At 39.4% G+C, this 17860-nt stretch overlaps 1 protein-coding gene across 2 annotated transcripts; it reads left to right on the forward strand.

Annotated features, from left to right (window-relative positions):
- The first annotated feature begins 171 nt into the window (after window positions 1-171).
- LOC307041820 (fatty acid 2-hydroxylase-like) lies at window positions 172-12105 on the forward strand. 2 transcript variants are annotated; one of them, XM_079685362.1, is made up of 2 exons: window positions 172-3180; window positions 11599-12105. In XM_079685362.1, exons 1-2 carry the CDS (start codon window positions 2899-2901, stop codon window positions 11653-11655), a joined length of 339 nt encoding a protein of 112 aa, XP_079541488.1. In that variant the 5' UTR covers window positions 172-2898; the 3' UTR covers window positions 11656-12105. The 2 variants fall into 2 exon arrangements, with proteins under 2 accessions (XP_079541488.1, XP_079541489.1); XM_079685363.1 differs by lacking the exon at window positions 11599-12105 and adding an exon at window positions 6720-7489 and having other exon boundaries at window positions 173-3180.
- Window positions 12106-17860: the final 5755 nt, after the last annotated feature.

The following is a 17860-nucleotide window of genomic DNA, read 5'->3' on the forward strand; positions in this document are numbered from 1 at the left end:
GGGCACATAAGAGCGCGAAATGTGTCAAATTGTTCTGTGTGTGTGTGTTTGTTTGTGTGTGCCAGGTGTGATTCACATGGGGGGGATGGACACATAAGGGGGGGGAGGGGACACATCTAGTGTGTGTGTTTTATCACAAGTATGTTTTATTTCTTTAGACCATGGTCTACAAAGTTGACTAAATCATCCAAAATTCAATTCAACCCGAACACAACAGGAGGGTTAATTCTGTAAGGGAAGGTGAATTATTTTGTACTAGCATCTGAGATTCCAACAAAAAGTCAAGGAGCTTGTTTTAATGTTATTTCTGCCTTGACATGCAAAGAGAAAAATGGGTCAGCATAACAATATAACAAGAGATGATTTTTTTTAATTCTGATATAACATGATGTGTGTTATACTAAAATGCTGTTCCCTATCCTTCCTAAAACCTAAGGAATGAGATTATGTAATTTTTTCAGGTGATGTTTCACCAACTATCTGAAGACTGCTGTCTTCATGTCAACACCTCACCCTCACCCATTTACTATGTAAGCTGTATTGCGCCCCCTGCTGTTTTCCAGACCGCTCTACCTCAGGGGTTAAGTATTCATTATTGTGAGCGTAGTTAAGCTATATGGTCTTTATTATTAATGTGAATCGTCGTGAATGCTGAATTCAAATATGCATAATTAAGTATTGTAGCTACTTAAAGTGTTGACATTAGTACTGCATGTTCCCACGCTGCATTTATGACTATCAGTAACTTTCCCGAAATTCTCGAATTAGGTCCTAAATGTCACATGTTACACAGAAGAATGGGTTTTTCATCGGCAACCATTGAATTTTGTTTGCAGACCTTTCAACAGTGGGTTTATAGCAAACGTCAGTTCTATTAAATAGCTTATTTAAGTAAATTGTACTAAAAATTAAAACAAAAAGCCTTATACCTTAGCTGGGTCATTCCTAGCATTCGGTGCCATTTCAGCTAGGGTATTCAAAAATAAAAAACATAATTTTCCATGTTTTTTTTTAATTTAATCTGAATGATGGCTTGTTAAAGTATAAGTAAAATATTTTGGTCAAGCTCAGGATATTATGCTTACATATTTTTTTTTTACCATCCGCAGTTACTGTGTGTGCACCCTGTTACTGTGAAAAATAGTAACAGGGTGGACGGTAACAGGGTGGACATTTTATGCTAAACTTGGCTATTGCTACATGTGTGATGATAATCAAGCTAGCACTTGGTGACAACAGAAACATATATTTGATAGATATATATTCACCATATTTTCTAAATGTAAAACAAATGATCAGTTCCACTAAAAAATGAGCATAACAGGGTGGACATTTTATGCTTTACCGCAATAGTTAAGTTCTTTAAAACATTAGAAAAACGTTGCAGGAAGAACGCAATCACTCTGCTTCTTGAAGATTATTTCCCACTCAAAATGTATCCATCTTCTTCTTGAGTCATACAGTAAAGGGGCGTGTCCAGAGGGATTCAAATCAGAGTAACAGGGGGGACATTCAAACAGGGGACACACACTTTATTTTCAATACAAATTAATTAATAACAACAATTTCAATTTGGTGAGGAATATTAGCAAAAGGGTCATACATTTGTTTGATTTCCTTATGTATATCTGTTACAGAAGTTGAGCAAACATGATTGGGGACACAGCAATTTAGCCTACTTGTGCTAAAATCAGAGTCATTAATTAGAATTTTTAATATCCTGGCTAAATAACATTGTTGTTTTATGGTAGAGGGTATAAACATTTAAAACCAAGCTTTTAAAAAATAAGGATTAGACCTTTTAAATACAAAATATATGATATAATGTGGTGGGGACCTAAATGGCACCGAATGCTAGGAATGACCCAGCTGCATTCACGCTCTGCCCCTTAGACAACACATGTTAGTAAATTAGAAAAATATTTTTCTTTATGGATTTTTTCCGACACTACGTGAAGGCACCAGAGCTCATCTGTTCGGAAGATAACGCACGGCACAGATGTGTAAACAAAGACACATCCTCTGTAAACAAACCCCCTCTGTTTAAGGAATAAATAAAAGGAGACAAAAAACATTAACATTTTATCGACAATCTTTATTTTAATTGACCTTTTTTGGAGATGATACATGAACCCGTTTTTTTAGATTTGGTGAAATATAATTCTGTCTCTATATTGAGAAACTGCAGTAGAGAACACAGTGACAGATTTACGTTAGGTGCAGTCGTTATTTAGATGTATCTGGGCTTATATTTTAGACATTTAATGCCTCATAGTAGCTAGGTAAACTCATTATGGTCATGGACCATGTTATCGATTAGGAAGTGATGACGGATTATATGACATGTTATGTCACTGTTTATTTGAGGTCCATAATGATCTTTATTTGAAATAACCTACGTTAAAGTATTTAAAATAAAATGTGATTAAAAAATAAAATAGTTTTATGTTTGCTTTACACATCAGCCTTGAGAAGTTATCTTTATTGTCGCGCGAAGAGTGTTTTCAGAGCAACAGGTGCGTCTGGATGCCTTCAGGGAACTTGTAAGAATCGGTAATTGTGGTAGTCTTACATAGAACTGGTGCTAGGAGACAACAAACCGTTGTCTAAAGCTTGTATAAGCAACAAAAACCACCCCCAGGGAGGCGTTTCAAGTTTTGAAACCTGTAGGCTGCTGCGATTATTACTAAATCTAGGCTGTTTACCGAGTATTTATTTGAACGCCTCAGAGTCCCCGCCTCTCGCTGCTGTCCTATGGAGAATAGTTAAGAGTTTACTGCCCCTGGATGTCAGCGGTGAAGTTGAACTCTCAGTCAGCAGTCAGGTTCACGGTCCCCCGAGGAGGTATTTCTGCTCTCCTCCCTGTATTCACTTTTCTGCATTTTATTTGTTATCAATATGTCTCCCTCCACGTCCCCACGGTTCTTCACGGAGAGGGAGGTGGCCCGCCACTGCTCCAAGGACTCCTGCTGGGTGCGTCTGGGGACCAGGGTCTACGACGTGACCTCTTTCTTGCGGATGCACCCGGGCGGGGAGGCGCTGATACTCCGGAGGTCAGGGAAGGACGTAAGCGAGGAGATGGAAGGACCCCCACACCGGCACTCGGAGAACGCACGGCGATGGATGGAGCAGTACTATATCGGGGAGCTGGACAGGGACAGTGGCACCGAGGAGGCACAGGTAGGGTCTGACCAGAGACATATGACATAGAGAAAATACCTGTTAACAGGAGGGTCGTCAGGGTGTGTAAGAAACTGACAGGTGGCTTAATGTTTTTACAAAATGACACATTTTGTAAAAACATCAAGGTCTTTCTACCACGAATATGGCGTCAAGTCAAGGCTGTAGCCCCGCACCAGAGGTGGAAGAAGTATCTTGTAAGAGTAGAACTACCAGAGTGTAGGAATACTCTGTTACACGTAAAGTCCTGCATTCAAAATGTCACTCAAGTAAAAGAAGAAAAGTATTAGCATGAAAAATATACTTCGAGTACCAAATGTAAAAGTGCAGATTGGCCCATTCCAGTACTGGTTCCAATATATTATATGATTTGATTATAATTATTGATGCATGATTAGAGTGTTCTCAAAGCTGGTAAAGGTGCTGCTAGTTTTAATGACGTTGTATACTGCAGGGTAGCTTGTGCATTTTACTCCATGTGTAACTAAAGTCCTTTTTAAGTTTTGTTTATATTTCACATTAATAATCAAGATCTGTAAAGTAACTACATATATGAAATACATGTAGTGGAATAAAAGTACACCATTTACCTCTGAATTTTAATCGGGTAGAAGAACAAATGAGCAAAAAATGTATCCAATCAAGTAAAGTACAAGTCAAAATTGTAAGTGCAGTACTTGAGTACATTTACTTAGTTCCTTTAGCATACTGCCCTACACTCATAATTTGAAAAGCAGTTGCACCTGTTTTAAAATGTAAGCGGCTCTATTAATGCCCCTTAAATAGCGAAACCAGAGGAAAATGTCCCCTAGCCTATAAACCTTGCCTGGGGAGCCATTATGTTGACAGCCATGACGTGCTGCGAACAAGTCATTTAAATTGGCTGCATTGGATGTTTTTTGAAGTTGAGAGGCTCTGTTAGTAACAGGTGTATAATGGTCTCTCACTTGACTTTACTGGGGAAAAAATAACTCCCAGCTCCCCTCCCCCTCCTCCTCCTCCCGGAGCGGAAAGAGACACACAGGGAGGGGTCTGGCTCCGTGCCTGTGTAAATCTGGAGGAAAGGAGCATAGCAGGGAGGGGCGTTCAGGTGATACCAGTGGGATTAGCATGTAGGATGTGTGTGTGTGTGTGTGTGTGTGTGTGTGTGTGTGTGTGTGTGTGTGTGTGTGTGTGTGTGTGTGTGTGTGTGTGTGTGTGTGTGTGTGTGTGTGTGTGTGTGTGTGTGAGAGTGAGAGAGAGAGAGCGAGACTGTTTTATCCCAAGGATTGAGAGCTCAAAAAAGAGTGCAGATTTGAAAACAGAAGCTTCCCATCATTTGTTGTAAGGTGAATCCCCATCTAATTGAGCTCTCTCTGTCTCTGTGTGTTTCCCTGTGTGTGAGGAGGGAGACAACAGCAAGTTTGCATAAATCTCATGCCGACATATTTCACATTTCCATGGCTTACCCTCTCATGCATTGTGTGTGGGTGTATATCAGTATTCAAAGTTTACACAATTGCATTTTTCTGTTCTTCTTTCACATCTATAGGGCTTCAGTCACTGATATAAGTCATACAAAATATGGACTTTCAGACTTTTTTTGTCTTTCAGATATTGTACTTAGATAGCATTCTGCACATGTGGTGTCTGACATGTTGGCAGGTGTGAAAGTTATATATGTAGTTAGACCCTTACAACAGCCAGACACATTTTCACACATTCACACTGGCTGTTCAAAGTTTCAGTCGTTAGTGGTTTTCCTTTGTTAACTGCTAGCATCACAATATCCTCCACAAAATGCAAAGGTCATCACACATTTTCATTTATTTTCAATTATAACTACGACTTGTTTAGGCGGCATGATTCAGCATGGTTAGTGTTTTGCAGAAGTCTAACTCAAGGTTTGAGCCTCGAGGGGAAAATATGTTGAAAGAAATGACATTAAAATTCTAAAGTCACATGACTGCTGAAATGTGACAATTGAAGTCTCAAGAGTCACAAGGACATTCCAGTTGTGAATAAAATATAACCCTTACTTAATTTGTCCTCCATGTATGGCTACAAAACAAATGGTTCTTACTTTGTCTCCTTTTTAAAGTCACTTAGAGACCTTGGTTGAACTGCAAATGATAAACCTGCACCACAAGTTCTTTAATGATGCCTTATGGCCTGGCAGTAAATGGTATTTCCACCAAGCAGCGTAAATAGTAGTGCAAAAACCTAATGTATCAACTTTCGGTAACCTAGTGTGACTTTAAAGAGGTTTTAATTGTGCTTGGATTGCTTTGAAAACGAAAAGTCCTTCGAGGTTACGTTAAATGTTGTTGAAATAATGCAGATTTGCCTTCCGTGGAAAGGTTTGTTTTGAGATATCATCGTGACACTGGCAATCATTGATGAATTGTGATTCTATAAAAAATAAAATTGTTGAATGTGTTAATTGTTAACCCAAGCATGTGTCTTGAAATGTCTATGTGTCGGCATATTGTTATATTATCCAAATAGTTGCCAATGATTTCTGTCGATAAAACAAACACATCAATAAATAATGTCATCATTAGTGTGTTTTAAAGGGGCCCTATTATTTTTACCTTTCCTGTAATGTGTTCCAAATCCCAAAGCTTCCTCCAGAGGGAGTTTCACACTATTTTTTCCTCTTTAGTTACATTTATTGCAGAATTATATGCCAATGTTATAATGGGCTGTTCTGTCTTATTCTGTGTTACCTTGAGATTCACTGCACTATACATCAGTGTTAATTCACTCAACAAATCATTTCCTTAGTCTTCTGATGTGTGCTTTTTGAGGCAGCAGATGTTAAAGGTGGGGTAGGTAATTTTGGAGGAACCAGCTCGAGTGCGCTAGAATTTGAAAATACACAGCCGGAAGAAATTTGCTACTTCCTTACAGAGCCCCTCATCCAACACACACGAAGGAGCACATGACCAATGAGGGCACGAGATAAGTTTGTGCACAGATGGAAGGCTGACAGACAGGTAGGCCATCCAGTTATTTTAGCCGGGCCGGCTAAAATGATTGGTCGTGCTTTTTACAGCGACACGGCTTCCACAGATGACATTTTTTAATGGATTTTTTGTCAAAGCACTTCAGATATTCATTGCTATCAGGATGTTAAGAGCATTCCATGGAATATAACAAAAAGTGTATCTCAAGCCGGTTTCTCAAACTTACCTACCCCACCTTTAAGTGTATTCTGTAATGATGACCCTGTGTGTGTGTGTGTGTGTGTGTGTGTGTGTGTGTGTGTGTGTGTGTGTGTGTGTGTGTGTGTGTGTGTGTGTGTGTGTGTGTGTGTGTGTGTGTGTGTGTGTGTGTGTGTGTGTGTGTGTGTGTGTGTGCGTGTGTGTGTGTGTGTTTGTCTGCCTGTCTGCCTGCCTTAGCCAGCTAGGTTTACAATCAAACAGAGGTGCTGTTTATATGTCAAAAATTTAAACTGGTTTGTATTAGATACCGATTGCTCCCATTCAGAATCTGTGTCCCTCTGTTAGGACTACATAATCACTAAGTCCACCCATGATTACACGTTGGTGTTACAGAGCGATGCTTCTAACAATATTTGAGTACAGACAACGGCTGCCAAGCCCCATTGAGGTGAGTAGGCGTTGAAGCACATCTTTGTGGTGACCAAACGGTGGTACTACAACATCCGTATCATTGGGCCCAGAAAGACCTTTTCCCATTGACTTACATTAGGAAAGAGACCTCTGTAAATCAGCGGATACATTTTTCTTCAGGTTAATCAACTACCCAGTACAAATACTTGAATACCACTGATTGAACTCAGTAGGTCCTTAAGGTTGTAAAATGTGGATAATAATAAAGGACAACCCAAGTTTGCCATTTGCTCTTTTTACTCCACTGAGCTACTTTTATGGGATGAACGGGGGCCCGCCTCCATAAACTGTATTTAGTTGTCTTTACATCCACACCGGCTGCGAAGAGTACAAGTGAAGAAGCATAAACCCAAACACTAGAAGAAGAAGAACAGAAAAGGCAATTCTGGCTCAAAATATATCCCTATTTTTGTTGTCTCTAAAACTCAGTACCGTATCTGAGCTATTTAAGGTGTTTTGGCAAGATGGACCCAAAGTATAAATATCTGTAGCAGCCAGGGAAGTGGTATGTTAAATTAGGGCTGCTCGATTATGGCAAAAATCATAATCTCGATTATTTGGGTGAATAATTGATATCACGATTATTAAAAACGATTATCCATTTACTTTGAAAACATCCATTTATTGAAAAACTAAATGTGAACAATATGTTTTTAATAGTTTACTACCTTTGAACTTTAAGTATAATTCAACTGAAAAACCAATAAAAAAAGTTTTTTAAAATAATAATAAATAAAAAAAAGAATCGTTTTATTTCGTTGCAAGCCAACATCGTAATTGCGATTAAAATACGATTAATTGAGCAGCCCTATGTTAAATTGTGTGAATTTCTCAGTGCAGGTTGAGCAAATACCAAATTGCTTATCCCCTTAATCTGTGTGTCAGTCATAGGTGCACCTTTGCTTGCTGTTCTCCTGTCCCTTTGTCTTAAAGGAATTGAACCAGCAAGGCCTGTATACCTCTGACCAGGATGTGGACATTCTACACTAAGTAGCCCATGGAACATTTTGTTAAATGTTTTTACCATTTATTTATGTGGATTTGAAATGTCAACAAATTGAACAGGGTAGACGTCGTATTTTTGCGTACAGGAGAATGTATCTCTGTAGTCATGCATTTGGGGGGATAGTATGCTTATCATTTAATAAGTGGAATCGCAAATGAGAATTTAAATGAATGAACAACGGAGACTCTATAGAAAAGCTCAGCACACCGTCAGCATATGTCGAAAATGAGACAGGAAGTGAGTCAAATTGAATAGAATAGTTGAGAAAAACTCTGAGAGGAAATGCCAATAGCATGTGAAAATGAAACCAAGCACAGATGAAAAATAGAACAGACATAGTGAATACAGGAGAATAAGAGGGAGTAATAATAATGTAATTACTTGGAGTCTCATGTTGATTGTCAAGGTCGTGCTGGTGGATGTTGACAGGTTTTGTGGATGGAATGTTGGAGGGTGAGCGGGTCTGCTTGCTGGAGTCCTGGAATGCAGACCTTCATATGCATGGATCTTTTTCTGCTCAATGATGTGATTGTCTTTCATTAGAATGCCAGCAGAGGAGGGGGAGATTGAGGGGGTTAGGGGGGGACTTGGTTGAATATTACCATTCAAATCCATATTAACACCTGCTAAATGCCAAATAATGGTACAATTTGTCTTTGGCTGCATCCTAGAGTAATAACCCCGGCCTAACCCTATGTTGTGGGTATTACCAGCAGGGACAGAACCACTGATATTTGTTACATCTTGTGAGTCTGTGTGTCATCATAGAAAAATCTGCTCCTGGGGAAGGATGAACCACAGAAGTCCTTTTGAGTAATATTCCAAGTGTTTGTCTTGATGTGGACCACTGTAACCGTACAGAAAACTTCACACATGTGTTGAGATTCAAATTAAGGTCCAGTTCAAAGATGGGCGTGGTCCGAGAAAGGAGTCTGATTGGGTCATTGGCCTTTTTACTTAACTCTATGCCATGGCCTGATTTGGTGTCACAAGACTTTAAAGCAGTTTAGATTAAATGAAAGACAGAGTTTAGGACAAGTTTGGATATAAGAGAAAGTGGGGAAGGGACCATTTCCCCCCTACTTTAAGAGCAATCTGGCCCCATGGCTGATGTGATCTCACCACAAGATGATCTCGAGTTTGTGAAAGAATCTGTTCATGCAGACATTCACTATAAACCAATCATATCAACGTAATTAATAGCACATGAAGGATTCCGACCACTTGTTCTGTATTCTAGCGTCCATGTCCTCAGTTTTCCCCCAACATGCTGTTAAACTACCTCTTTTACAACTCTTAAAAGCTGCTCTGAGTTTATCACCACGGTGATACATTACCCGGTATACATTGTTTACCTTTGCTACCATAGAAACTGCAGACACGGCAATTAGCCCTCAGGTGCAAGCCTCATGTGGCTCCCCTCATCGCTACGGTAACACTTGGATAAGAGATTGAGACCGAGGGAAGAACTGGATGGACATTCAGAAGGGACGGAGGTGAACATATGCCTGAAATGTGTAATTGATTTGGGCAATTGTCTCACAGGAGTGGTACTGAGACCTGCCATTACCCTTTTCTCATAGTTTGCACTCAACCACTCCTAAAGTTGTAACTTTTTTAATAATGAGTAATTTTCCCAATTGTAGTGTCACTTCTCATTTGTCTGTTGCGACCCCATGGGATAATCTCATTGGCTTGACAGGTATGATAATATCGATAATAATACCCTGCTGTTTGTGGACATAATGGAAAGGGCAGAAGAGAATGTGTTACAATGGGACTGCATTTTTGCTTCTCAATCACTCCTCAATCCACTCCTCCATAGTAAGACCCCCCCGGAGGTCGAAGTTAATCTTACTGTAAATGTTTCCATCTTATGCTTTGCAAGTTTGTTTCGTCATGGAAGAAATGTAAATATATTTATAAAACGGACAAGACAAATCAAGCAATCTGATTGGTCGATAGCGTTTTTGTGGACCTTTTTGATTACATATTTGAAAACATTGTTGCTTGCTTTAAAAGTAGCACAATTAATTATGTCAAACCTTGGAAAATATCTAGATATCCCTGCCCTAATGCCAAAGGAACTGCACACTGAATATGTTTTGCCGTTAGATGTCTATGTCTGGACCACTGCGAAAAAAGGAGGGTTTCTGCCCCGTTACTTCTCCGCTGATTTCTTGTCCCAGCCCAACTGTATACAGTTTTTCTCAGACGCGGAGGGATACTGACTTGTTGTGAAGAGTAACTACAATTCTACCCGTGGTATATGCTCAGCATATCACGGCTAAGAACCAATCAGATTGCCTGATTTTACTTGTCCGTTTTTTATAAATATATATATAGATAACAGGTGAAGTCAGAGCTGTAATGAGTGAAAATCTTGTGTTAATATTCACCAAAAATTTGAAATTTGATCGAGTTGCGTCAAGATCAAGGTGTGTTGTAACTCTCTCTTTCAACAGTTTCTGGTGAAAATAAAGTAGGCTATTTGAGGACGCTGTACAATCGCTTCGTCTATATCTTCCAGCTTTTCATTTGTTTCCTCCGCCCCACCTTTTTTCTTGTCCCATTATGAACCTGTTTATCACTTCAACATTACATAATGATATAAAAGTGCTCTGTGCAGCAGGTAGGCCTGGGTGGGGCTGTTTGTGTACAATATTTGTAGAAGAGACTATTTGACCTACAGTCCAGAGGGGAGGAACACAAAACACACATTTAAAAATGAACCTCTGTTCACACACACACACACACACACACACACACACACACACACACACACACACACACACACACACACACACACACACACACACACACACACACACACGCACACACACACACACACACACACACACACACACACACACACACACACACACACACACACACACACACACACACACACACACACACACAGAGAAAGGCACGTGCGGATGGAATCTTGAGTCCTGGTAATTCAGGTTTCTTTTAGTTCGAGGGAGAAGAGTGATGTGTTAGTAAGACACACACACACACACACACACACACACACACACACACACACACACACACACACACACACACACACACACACACACACACACACACACACACACACACACACACACACTTTATTGCGCACCTTGGAGGTAAAGTGCAGGCATATTGTCATTCAAGAGAGAATAGGATGCATAGTTCTTTTGGAAAACATGTTTTCTTTTAGCCTATTTACCTCGTAAACGTAATTAATACTCATTACATTGAAACATGCATTATTTGTGATTAAAATAATGGTTGTTAGTAATGTATTAGCGACCCCCACAGATGTAGGATTTCACTGCTTTCACAGGAGCTCAGACCCCTCCTCGGCTCCCACATAACTCAAACCCTGGTCAGTATCCGTTTGGCTAGTCCAAATCAGAGAGAATTTGATACTTTTGGGTTTGTTTTGTCTGGCTCTGTTTCACAGTGCATCAATTAAAGCAGAAAAAAAAGGAATTATGTTTGGCGTCGTCAAAGGAGCAGGGCAGGAAATGCACTTGCAGGAGTCTTTGTTATTGGACAAAAATGTGGCAATGTAAAATGTTAGCACAGGAATTGTAGAACGCAGAGAAACCACAACCGAGCGATTTGGAGAAGAATGAGCCAGAGATACATTTGTTGTTTCTACCAAACGCATTTGGAAAGCTTCAGAATGAGTGCCTGCACTCCAGGCTTTCTCAGTTCTCAAATTTTTCGCTTCCTCGGTAGTGATCCAAAAATCGATGTCAGTGCGCCTTCCTGAAAGATATCTAATTTCTCTCAATGCAGATCGAGGATCGAGCATTGAGTGGGCTCTCTGGAGGAGCTAGACTGAGGATACACTGATGTATCCTCCGGGAATGTAACTACGGCAACAGTGATGTTTAAAAGAGGCATGGCGCACGGCTGGACTGATCTCAGTTGGTTTGGTTTCCACTGGTTATTTTGAATAATTGTAAATACAAGTGTTTGTCCATAATTTAATTTCCCCGTTGTAACGACCAGAGAGAGGGGAGGGAAATATATTCAGTCACCTCCTGTTGAGCGAGGGTCCTGGGTACTTCATACAGTAGTAGCTGTCCAATGCCCCTAATACTCAAATGGGATAAATGCAGGTACTACATTTCACTGTATCTACATGTGTGTGACGATAAAAAAGGATTTGAATCCTACAATTCCCATTTCCATATCTAAAACCTTAATGATATATTGAAGAACTCTTGTTTATTGAGACATGGTTTTAAGGATTTTATTGTGTGTAACATTTATAAAGGACTGGTTATTCCCTACTGTTGGATATACTTGGTGTAATATATGTGACTGATCGATGTACCACTCAAGTATTCAGTGTTATCGAACTCTACACATTGTTACTGAACTTTAACCCTATCTTTCAACATGCCTCTTACTAACTGCTGTTGACACACCATCAGACAAAAACACATACAACGCCCAGGGTGCATAGTGAAAATTCGAATTTTTGTTTGTTTCAGGCAAAACATTTCAGCTATATCCAGGTTTTACAACCCAGTCAACAAAGAATATTTTTGGCACAATTTGCTTTGAGCCAACCAAACATTAAACAAGGGCAGCACATAAGAAACTATGAATAAGTGTACCTCAAGCCAGAGTCGACTTTATGATTGCACACGTTGGGGATACCTGACCCTAAATAATGAAAGGACAAGGAGTGTTAGAGACCAATTGTTCTGGGTGTTAGGTGTTACCCATGTTCTTCTTACAAAAGTGTTGTATCATCGTAGAAGTGATAAAGATCCTCAGCCTCCACATGTTTACTGACTTATTGACCCTTCTCATCTATGTAACCGGAAACCACAAGTTATGAAAGCACTAAGGTCACCTGAAAAGCTACTGCCTTTGATGCTTTGGTATATCTTTGCTGTTACCTATTTACTAGAACGCAGGAGGGATGATCAACTTCTGTTGGTCTTTATTAATAAAAAGTAGCCAGGAGTCATGTTACTTACCAGTAGAGATTAACCAGAAATTCAGGTTTAGGAACACAGTTGGCACACATTCTTTGGGGAAAGTAGATGGATAATGTTACCTTGAGGAAGGGATATACAATACAATACAAGGCCTTAAAAATAATCTTATATAAAAACAATAAACAAAGGCAATTTTTTACAATGTAGCACAGCCTTACATAATTCTACCACTTAAATAATTGGACATTAGCAGATTATTGGACATCATTAAAGGATATTGAACAAATTAAAAACTCTACTTCTTTGTTCTATCAAAGTTCTCTCAGTGCAAACACTAAAATGACTACAGTCTATTTTCCTTTTGTTAGCAACATGTCAGATCATTTTCTTTCTGCCAATACACATTTTCACAAATAGGTCTAGAACGCATCTAAACCTCGCACAGAACCTCCTTCTGATAATATTAGCTGTTGTTATGATGTTAAAGTTTTTTTTCTAAAGTATCTCATGTACAATAAATACATGGGGGCTCCAGCCTAATGGTGTCCAGTTGCACAGAGATGGTAAAGGAATTAGTTTGGACTATCAAAGAAACGCTCTGGGCATCCAGGGTACACTTTTTTGCCGTTGGGCCATTGGGCTATGCTAAATGTCGAACTATGCAGTATCTGAGAGTTCTTTTGTTATCAAAATTATTCTTTAATTTTAGGGAAATAAAGACCAGGGTTAAGCAACTGCCTCGATTCAGAGTGCAGCCCATGTGCCACTGTCGTCATCGTCTGATCTCAAAATCCACAATTCACAAAACAACCATGACCAAGTGTGCTTACATAGAGGCGGCCCAGTGGGCAACGCCAACTCAGCCTTGTCCTACAGATAACCCCTTCAGGTTTTAGTCCTAACGCTCTTTCTATCACGAGTCATAAAAGCACAGTGATAAGGATCACAGTTTTTATTTCAATTCATGTTTATTTTTTCTTCTCAAAGCTCAAAATCAGGCAAATTATCTTTAAAAATAATAAAATAATGTTAAATGTTTGGAAGGTTAGACAACAGCTGATAACAGAAAAGGTGTTGCTGGGCTAGCTTTTCATCACATTGCACGTGATAGGCTAAAGGGTAAATCAGAGCAGACTGTGCTTTGGTTTCAGGCACAGGGTGAAAAGAGGTGCTGCAGCACAGGCAGTATGAGAAAAAAAGGTTAAATATAAATACCAAATTATTTACCTGAACATTTGCATAATACGGCCCCTTTAACTTTGTTTTCACAACAAACAAGTGTAACAAATTGAAATCTGGTCAAACTGATGCCAATTAAAAATTAAGTGTATTCTTTGTGTGTTGTTAATTGTTTAAGATGGTTATATAAGAGAGACATTTCCTATTATTATAATCATAACCACACGCAGATCCCTATTAAATCACATTTTATTCCTCTTCACTGCATTCCTTTTAAACATCCACCCTCCTACTCCTCCTCGATGGTCAAAGGATGGACATCTCCTTGTATCTGATTATTTTATGCATTTCCTCTTACTGATATAGAGTCCTCCTTATGTTTATCTCCTTGGCACTGATCTCTTTAGTTAATTAAGATGAGTTGGTCCCTGTGCCCTCTCATAACAAGACGTTTCTGAATCCTTTTCTTAATGTGAATTGTTACATTTAATTGTGATATTCAGAAACATAGTAACCTGCCAATACCCTTAATACCATACTCCTTTGTCATGTAGTTACATATTTTATAAATGGACATTTTAGATAATAACTAGCTAATAATCTACCTGAACAGCAAATATAATGGACAAAGGAGGAATGATGTCATTAGAGTTTGGCTTTTATAAAGATAGGAAAATGATTATTGAAGGTTTAAGATGCTTTTTGTGAATTCATGTTGTTAAATGTATAATGTAAGCTGGAGCATATAATGAAAGATCTAAGTATTACTTCACAGTCAATTGATGTTAATTGTCGTCATTCTTGACATGACAATGGGTTGCATAAGGTGAGAGTTATGTCAACAGCACAGGCATACCAACCATTCTCTCAGCCCAGGCCTGAAGAGTGTACACAAGCACTCCTGGATCAACAGAAAAAAAGATGAAGGCTGGCAATTAGTCACTTAACTCCCTCCTCATTCATTCAGTGTTTACTGAACAACTCGCAGGCTATACATTGTTAGTTAGATTTCTGAAACTGAGCCAGAGAGATAGTGGGATGTAGAAGTTTGAGTCAGAGAGGAACAGGGTGTGGAGTTACCTAAGTCCTTGACTCTCCTGGACATGAAGTTATAGCAGCTTGGTTTAGGATTTCTGTAGCAATATTTAGCATTTGGGGATCTGGATTGCCTACCAACCGTCAAACTGAAATAAAACAAACCGGTCAGTTTTTCATGGGTTGCTTTGCTCTGAAATAATGATTCAAGCTATTCGAATGTGGCTCTCCTTCCTAAGTGACAGGCATGCTCATTAAAATATACCAACCCCACATTTGAAAATCTCAATTAACTATTTGAGAACTACCTTTGATATTTGAATAAAGGTATATCCACACAGACAATATCATACAAATACTGTGTGTTAAAGCTTATTTTCATGTTCATATTTGTATTTTGTGTTTCTACTGTGACATATCTCCATGCTTTAATGTTCAAAAAGCTCTTTATTTTCCTCATACTGCCTGTGCTGCAGCACCTCTTCTCACCCTCTGTCTAAAACCAGAGCCCAGTCTGCTCTGATTGGTTAGCTGGCCGGCTCTGTTGTGATTTGTCAACCGCTTAGAGATGTCACGCCCCTTAGCCTATTACGTACAATGTGTTGGAGCTCTAGCCCTATAAAAGTGTTTGACTGTTACGTAGTGATGTCACTATGTTGTGGATTATGGGGGGGGAGTGTGTGGGAGAGAAACTCCCTCTGTAGGGAACACAGGGATTGTAGCCTTTGCAGACCATTTACATTCACACAAACCTATATAACCCACTACAGGAAAGGGGAGCCCAAAAAGGCATAATAGGGCCCCTTTAAAGCGTGTAAACATGATTTATTAGAAACCCCAAAAAGGAATCTGAAAATGGCTGTAGTATGTCCCTTTTTAATATCACAAAACAAAAAGTGTGCTCCACAACAGGGTTGCACGTTTTGCAAAAATTAACTATTGAGATTATTTTTGACTGATTGCTATATGATTTGCGATATTAGAGCGGAATATATATTAAAATGATCATAGTGTGATTTTGAGGACTGTAACAAAGAAGGATTTCTTTATGAAGTCTGTAAGAAACAGTTTGTCGGTAGGGATATCTTGCCAGCACTACAGCACTTAATTCGGAACGACACATTTATCATTTACCAAATGATGCGCTTGCGATTTGAATATTGCGCTAGCCATATTTCAATTTCTATAAAATGTTGATTCATTGTGCAGCCTGCTCCACAATGCTTAAAGGGGACCTATCATGCAAAATGCACTTTTGTACGTCTTTTATACATGAATATGTGTCCCCGGTGTTCCAGGGAACTCACCAAGTGTCAGAAAACACAACCCTCTCTATTTTCATCCATACCCAAATCTCTAAAAAAGGGGCTGCAACGGATCTGATACAGACTGATCCAGATTTGAACACTTTTATGTCGTCACCAAAGTTGCGCTACGGCTATTGGGCCAACTGCACCAATCAGGAGGAGACAGCCACGGACATTGCCGTTCGAAAGCACTGGAGACGCTGTAGTACATATTTCAGGCCACCAGATGGTGCTGTTCTCACTGAATCCGAGCATGAAAGGCAGTGTTAAATTGAGCGAAATGAGGAATGGATAAAATACATGATCTGTTTGGTATTTTGAAAAATAAAAAGTATAAATAAGCCTTATATAGTAGGGCTGAACGATATACCGTCTCATGGCGATAACCGCGATATGCGCATGCGCGATATTCACACCGCAGGGACGTGCGGTTTTATTCTTTTTTTTAAAAATGTTAACGCACTTTAGCAAAGAATTCAAAATAAAGATACCCTTATTACTTATCGAAACTGCATATACAATATATCCGATTAAAGCTGAGATCTCCACAGATTATTTAAGTATAGTATCTAAGCGATCCGATCTCGCGACAGGGGAAGCAAACACAGACATCACAACACGTACCTTTACGGAGATTTTACGGGAGATCGTCTCACCGTAGCTGTCAATCTGATCAAAAGACGTGTTCAATGGCATTAAAACGAGAAAAAACGCGGCTGAATCGGTTGATCCATAGGTTAATAATGTATCTGTGGCTTTGAAGCAATTGTTTATAATCTATAATTCAATTTTTATGTAAAAATCGGAGCACACAAGTTAGCTGCTAATGGTAGCCACCAGAGCGTATGCAGCTTCCGGTTTTGGCTACGCGTCACTCCACATCGTCATCTCTTTCTAACCGTCAGAGCCAATGGAATCGAGGGGAACTCCCACATAGTCCTTATTTGGTAATGTGTGTGTGTGTTAGACTGCCGCATAGCAAAGACCGGAAGCTGCGATAACTCTGGTGGCTCCCATTAGCAGCTAACTTTTCCTCTCCGATTTTTACATAAAAATTGAATTATGGATTATAAATGAAAGAAATTATTACACAGACACATTATCATCCTATGGATTAACCGATTCAGCCGCGTTTTTACTCGTTTTAATGCCATTGAACACGTCTTTTTATCAGATTGACAGCTACAGTGAGACGATCTCCCGTAAAAGCTCCGTAAAGGTACGTGTTGTGATGTCTGTGTTTGCTTCCCCTGTCGCGAGATCGGATCGCTTAGATACTATACTTAAATAATCTGTGGAGACAATACCTTTATCCGGTTAAATATAGTTAAAAAAAACGCAATATATACCGCAGGGGGGGAAAAAAATCGCGATGTCAGTTTTTTTCAATATCTTGCAGCCCTACAGATGTAGCGATTCATTTCAGACAGTTTGAAACGCGAGGGCCGTGATTGGTACGTGATCTGCCCTCGCTCAAGGGAAAACCTCCAGCTTGACTTGAGACTGCCCCCGTGATAGATAAATGTAATTTATTATGAAGCCAGCTGCAATGGATCATTGATCCACCAGGGGGTGCAGTGA

The sequence above is a fragment of the Notothenia rossii genome, assembly GCF_949606895.1.
Source record: "Notothenia rossii genome assembly, chromosome: 5".
Lineage (NCBI taxonomy): Eukaryota > Metazoa > Chordata > Actinopteri > Perciformes > Nototheniidae > Notothenia > Notothenia rossii.